The sequence below is a fragment of the Bradysia coprophila genome, unplaced genomic scaffold (assembly GCF_014529535.1).
Source record: "Bradysia coprophila strain Holo2 unplaced genomic scaffold, BU_Bcop_v1 contig_235, whole genome shotgun sequence".
NCBI lineage: Eukaryota > Metazoa > Arthropoda > Insecta > Diptera > Sciaridae > Bradysia > Bradysia coprophila.
Window position 1 is genome coordinate 1,654,696 of NW_023503496.1, and position 7,160 is coordinate 1,661,855.

Below are 7,160 nucleotides of genomic sequence, written 5' to 3' on the forward strand. Positions count from 1 at the left end.
ACACTTAATGATTAGAAAATATCAGCAGGAAACTGACAATCTCTGTAATGATTAGGTGATGTTTAGTATTTAATACAGTGGTCCCACTTAAGGCCAGGTGATAGCAAACACCTTCACCTGGCCTTAAAAAGAGTCCCACGTTCTTCGTGGATCAGTTTTTAATATGAATCTTTTTGTGACAATAAAGAATCGTAATTGTTAGTGACCTTTTGCCATTTGTAGAGGCGACATAACGACACGGTCAATATCGTCAGGAACGATATTATCGTTTAAAAAAACGATAATATCGTTTTTAAACGATAATATCGTTTTTTTGGACGATAATATTGTTTTTTTTTTGATGATACTATCGTCTAAAAAACGATAATATCGTTCAAAAAACGATAATATCGTTTTTTTGACGATAATATCGGCCTGGATGAAAATATCCGCTGGACGATATTATCGTTATTTTCTTTTTCTGAATTTATCGTTATTTTAGACGATATTATCGTCCTGGTCGATAATTTTTGGGACGATAATATCGTTTTTAATTAATTTATTTTTTTAAATTTGAGACGATAATATCGTCCAGGACGATAATATCGTTTTTAATTTATTTAAAATAAAAATTCTAGACGATAATATCGTCCTGGGCGATATTATCGTTCTGGATGGTTATTGAAGACGAAACACAAAATCTTGTAGATAAACACCTTTTTATAGACGGCAAATATATATTAAAAATTGGTTCATTTGCTTCCGTCAATTTAAATTTTATATAGAAAAATTACACAGACTAATTATGAGACGACGATGCGAGAAAAAAAAATTAACTCCTAAGTTCCGACACCGTTCCAGCAACCGGCTCGCATTGCGGCCCTCCGCTTCGCTCCGGGGCAATGGGCCGGATCGCTCGGCGTGTTAAAACGCTTTTTATGTACAATCAAAGTTGGTATTCATTTCGTAAAAAGATGAATTATTTAGGGACGAACTAAACGCCTTTTTTAAACACTGATGTGTAGGTGATTTCCTCTGACAATTGTTTTTTGATATTTTGGAAGAGAATTTGGTTCTTGCTGCACCTCTGAGTAAAATTGAGTCCTGGACAATATTACCACCCAAAACTAAACGATAATATCGACCTGGGCGATATTATCGCTTTTTTAAACGATTGTATCGCCCAGGACGATATTATCGTTTAAGAAAACGATAATATCGCCCAGGACGATATTATCGTTTTGGACGATATTATCGTACAGAAAACGAAAATATCCATTAGATTTTCTAGAACGGTAATATCGTCCAGAAAACGATAATATCGTTTTTTGAACGATAATATCGACAAGAAAACGATACTATCGTCCAGACAATATTTTAGAATTTTTCAATTTAGACGATATTATCGTCGTGGATGAAAAGTTTTTGGGCGATAATATCGTTTTTTTGGACGATAGTATCGTCTAAAAAACGATAATATCGATTTTGAGACGATACTATCGTCCAAAAAACGGTATTATCATTTTTTTGGACGATACTATCGTCTAAAAACGATATTATCGTTTTTTAGACGATAGTATCGTCCAAAAAAACGATAATATCGTTCCTGACGATATTGACGGTGTGGAAATGTCCCGCCACCAATCAATTTCTACCGTGGGTTTTTGGGTCGCAACATAGAGCTCTAGGAATGGAAGACTGCTCTGCATTAGGGTTTCAGACGCACTTGAGGTTCAGACGCACTTGAGGTTCAGACGCACTAACATTACGGACTCACTAGGTATACTGAGGCACTAATCTATTGCCGCTAGAGTCACCTACAGATTCGTCAGCGACCTTATCCACTCGTGTTTAGTGTTTACATTTTCACATTGTTCGTTCGTAATTCAATCCTACAATAAGCGACTCTGCCCAGTAATAATCGCCCCATGCACATGATGACTGATGAGGATGATCTGGATACGAGATATCAAATTACTTCCATCAGAGACATCAGATATTTCCCATCTTGTGTTTTTATTGTACAATGAAGTCTGCGGTATTGTAAGTGGGAGAACTGTTGTTAGACAAGCCCAAAACGTATTACTATCTATGTAATCTAGAGTTGTGAACCAACTTTCGATTGTGCATTTAATTGCGTCCCATGATATCATTACGATAAGGTAATTTACAGTTTTGTTTGAATTATCAGTGAGTTTTCGTTGACTAGTTCAGTTGAATAAGCGAAGGTGGTTTCTTTCGTAAATTGAATTGGAAACCGGTAACAGTTTGCGATCAGCTCAAAAATTTATTTTAATTGTCTGAAGTTCTGATATCACAGAATATTGTTGATCATGGCATCAGCGAGTGCATCAGTCCAAAAAGAGAAAACGGTCGTGCGACAGAAAATTGGTTGTGATGATAAGGTAAACGATGTTATCGTACAGGACTTAGTTGGCCGAACCATTAATCGACTACGCACTGCAATCACGCGTGAGGTGGTTGCATCAGCCGACTTAAAACAGTTGATCAAAAACCATTTCGACTTAGCTTTGACGGAATACTTCGAATATCGTGACGATGCACGACAGTTCGACAAATTCAAGTTCGTTTTGATTGGCGAACTGAAAGAGGCAATCAAAAACTTTTGTTTGGACTACGCCAACAATTGCTCGGCGTACTTGACGGAGGCTGGTCTCCGTTTTCGTTCTAAAATTGACCCCCGAATCAATTCCAAATGTTTGCCACTCGACAATCTCAAAGGCATTCTTCAAGAAGTCAAAGCGAAAGTTATTAGTGAGTATGAGAGATCAACGGTTGCGGATATTGAGCAACTAAACCAACGATTGAATGTCGAAGTGGAGCAGTATATTTCAGTGAATAATATGCTCTTGGCAAAGCACTACAGCAAATTCAATTCGATTTTAGAAGAGCTGCTTCAGAAGTATGAAACTTTGGTGGAGATGAGGCTTCCGGACGACGAATTGGGAAGCACAACTGAACAAAAACTTGTGTCAACGTTCGAATTTTGCAAGAAAATGATCGTTGCCGACTTAAATGATAAAATGCAATTCGACTCGCCGGAAATTCAATCGGTGTTCGAGGACCGAATTGCATCCGCTCTGTTCGAGCGTTTTACTGAAAAAGTCACTTTGTGTAAGTCACACAAGGAAAAGAAATTTGCGGAGGCTGGAGAAGTCGTAAATGGTGCCGTGGAAAGTTTAAAAAGATCGTTGTCGCCAGCGTTTGACAAGATAAGTGACGCTACCGACATCAATAATATTCGAAACACAATGGTGAACGAGCTGATCATGTCCGTTACCTCTGACATTTTTAATATTTTGCCGGACAGCAGAGACGCACAACGAATGATCGAGCTTGCAAAGGAAAAAATGCGCAAAGTGTTCGAGAATTTGCAGAATCAGCGGCACGCTGAAAGAGAAAACTTTCAGAGACAATGGAACTCTGAGCTAAATTCCATTTGTGAGACTTTCGGTCAACATTTCAATAAAATGTGCCAATCAGAGGTACTGCCACACCTTGAAGAGTTACGTGATGCACGAGACACTTTAATCATTGAATTTATCCGGAAAATCAACTGGTTGAATGCGCACAACAACCCTGAGTTGCTTGAATCATTTCGAAGTGCTGCTAAGCAACAAATGATAGCTTTGTCCGATACCATTCTGGACACACATTCCAGATTATTAGAAAGTAATTTCCAACTGCAACAAATTGAAATGGATGGATGTTTGGAGTCATATAACATGAAAATAAAAGATTTGTCTAAGGCAGACCTAACGGACGATCTTTACAGCAACGCAAAAACGCTTGGCGATGAGACCATGAAACAATTTGAGAGGCAGGTCAAGCTCATTTCCCCAATATCTCCAGGTGCTACGAACATTTTGAGAGATATTCTCAGAAAGAAGATTTCTGAAGCTCGAGGTCGATTCGAAACAAATGTTAGGGATCGCATCACCGCTGCCGATGCTGAAATATTACAACTGGTCACAGATGCTGTTGAAGATTACAGGCAACTGATGGGCGCATTTTGTATTGCCACAAACTTCTCAAAAGTCAAAATGGCACAGATTCACAACAAAGTAAAGACCCGAGCCCAGCAAAATTTGCAGAAGAGCTTGCGCCTGGCAAAATTTGCCGGCAATGTCAGAGAACAGTAATCCAAATTGGAACGTATGATTGAGACTGCACACAAAGATGTTGTTGCAATAATTGATAATCAGCATGCAGAGTGGGATCAAAAATTGTGGCACTGCGTCCAAAAAACGAAGCTTCACTACAAGCAAATGTTCAATCGTGATCTGGACAGTTATGCCGACGAACGAGAGCTGAACAAGCTTCATGAACAGCTTAAGGAGCAGTCGATTGTAGTGTGGGAGAAAGCATTTCCTATTCATTACCCTGCCGATAAACTATTACTTGGGCGTGACGAAATCGCAAAGAAACTGGATTCCCAATTCAAGGCAACCATTTTACCGATGTGGCAAAAAATCCATTCAGACATCGATCAGAAAACAAGAAATGCGGTGGAGAATCTTATTAAGAGATACGAAGAAAATATGAATCGTGCTTTGTCTGAAATGGAATGTAATTCCGAGGAAACGATTGCATCAGCGCACGAGCAATTTTCTAGGGAAGCCAGGACCGATTTCGGTTATGTGTCCGTACCCATTCATGTCAATAAGAAGGTCTACGACGACCTGCTATCATCTGGATTAGATAATACTTTAGATCGTATACGAATTGAAAACGCACAACGGAGCGATACTATTCGGAATCATCTCTTGAAGGAGTTCCTGCAATTTATAGAAAACATTGAACCAGAAATATTAAATTCGAACACTTTTCCAGAAAGGTCTGCGGTGATGGCTTACTATGAGATACAATTAAATGATCTGTACGAACAATTGAATCGATTCAAAATTCCCATCAATTTAAAAGAAGAGGTAAAGTCACTAGGTACAGAAAAATTGGATGAAATGATCTCTGCACTATGGGTAAAATGGGACAACATCCAGCCGGATCCAAATCAAATGCAGCTTGCCATCAATACAGCAGTGGCTGAGTACAATAAGGAAATGGAAAACAGGACAATGAAATCGGGAGAGATTTACAATAACAAAGCCATGCAACTGCATCACTTTGATTCCCTACAGATTGTTCGTAAAAAATTCGCAGAAATGGTCAAGCAAACGTCACGAACCCGAGAACTATTCAACGAGGCAGTAGATGGAGTGTTGAAAAAATTTGAGGACCTCAACGATATCAGGGCAGCTGAATACAACGAGGCTACGGTGGGCATTGATCTGGGCACGACCTTCTCTTGTGTAGCAATTTACAAAGGTGACACAATCGAAATGATACCGGACCGGGAGCATCACAGCAACACTGTTCCCAGTTACGTATTCTACGAAAGTGCGACGAAAACGGTAGTGGGCCATTCAGCCAAAGACCAATCGATTATTTATCCGCAGACAACGATATTCGACTCGAAACGCTTAATTGGGCGAAAGTTCGACGATCCGCAAACCCAGAAAGACATTGCGCAATGGCCATTCAAAGTGATCCGTGATCCTGATGTTAATAGGAAAGAGCCCAAAATCGAGGTTCATGGGAAGACATTCCATCCGGAGGAAGTTTCTGCGGAAATTTTGAAACATCTGCGGAAGAATGCTGAACTATACTTGGATAGGGTCGTGTCGGATGTAGTAATAACCGTCCCAGCATATTTTAATGACGCTCAGAAACGTGCGACAAAAAACGCAGCGGCACTCGCCAACATCAACGTACTGGAAATAATGAACGAACCAACGGCCGCGGCTGTGGCATACAGTCTCAATTATACCGATGGAAAGAAGAAGAACATTTTGGTATTTGATTTGGGGGGAGGCACCTTCGATGTGAGCGTTCTGTCAACCGAAAAAAGTAACATTCAGGTGAAGGCAGTTGGTGGAGATAACCATCTCGGTGGCGAGGATTTCGATTCGAATATGGTTGACTTTTGCATCGAAAAGTTCCGTCAGATCACTGGTCTTACCATCCCGAAAAATGTGTTCGGCTCTCTGACAACAGCGACTTCGGCGACGGACAGGGGAAAGAAGGATGAAGAGGCTAGAAAAGTCTTTGAAGCTCTTCGCCGATTAAGGCAGAAGTGCGAGATGGCAAAGATAAATTTATCGAAGGCCGAAAGGGTGCGCGTAGTTGTGGACTACATATATGATCAGAAAAACATGGACGTCGAAATCACCGTCGAAGATTTCAATCAAATGAACAAGCATTTGTTCGATAAATGCATCACTGTCGTGCGTGACACAGTTAAAGAGGCGAAACTGTCTAAAGCGGAAATAGATGACGTTGTTTTAGGTAAAGTTTTACTTATATTTGAATGCGATGATGTGATCGCAAAAAGTTTATTTTCTCTTCAGTCGGTGGATCATCTCGAATCCCTGAAGTCCAGCGTCTGCTATCCGAGTTTTTCAACGGAAAATCTCTGATAATGACCCTGAATCCGGATGAGGTTGTGGCTCAAGGGGCGGCTTATCGAGCCGCTATGATATCTGGATCAAAGTCGAGACGATTGAACGCCATCAAATTCCAAGATGTAAATCCATTATCTCTTGGAGTCGAAGTTATCGGTCAACGGTTTTCGATTATTCTGCCTAAAAACACGCCTCTTCCAGCTGAGCGAACGGAAACTTATGTTACAACAGTGGATTACCAAACGAGTATGCAGATTTCAATCTATGAAGGAGAGGACAGAAAAATCGAAAATAATAATTTGCTGGGTGAATTTAAACTCTCTGGCATTCCGTCCAAAAGACGAGGGCAGGAGCCGGTTGATGTTACCATCCGATGCGACGATGAGGGACTGCTTCACGTGTCTGCCAAGGTGAAATCAAATAAAAACAGCGAGGAAATCAAAATTCAATCCAATCGAGGTGGTCTTACCGAGGAGGACATCGAAAATGCAACTTCACAGTTAAGTAAGTTAATTGATTTTAAACATTAAACCTGACGATTCTCACCATAAGTCTATTTTACATTTCAGAAATTTAATATGAACAAATTTCTACATTTTTGGAGCAATATCCGGTCTGGTCGGAGTGGCTTGCGCTTCTAATTCTTTATCTTAATTAAATTTTCTGAATTTCGGTTTTTTGAAACCCTAATTTCTGCAC

General features: G+C 40.0%; 1 protein-coding gene across 1 annotated transcript; it reads left to right on the plus strand.

Annotated features, from left to right (window-relative positions):
* Nucleotides 1-4,253: 4,253 nt before the first annotated feature.
* On the plus strand, nucleotides 4,254-7,160 carry LOC119077369 (heat shock 70 kDa protein-like). The gene is made up of 3 exons (XM_037184559.1): nucleotides 4,254-6,345; nucleotides 6,408-6,965; nucleotides 7,031-7,160. Exons 1-3 carry the CDS (start codon nucleotides 4,269-4,271, stop codon nucleotides 7,036-7,038), a joined length of 2,643 nt encoding a protein of 880 aa, XP_037040454.1. The 5' UTR covers nucleotides 4,254-4,268; the 3' UTR covers nucleotides 7,039-7,160.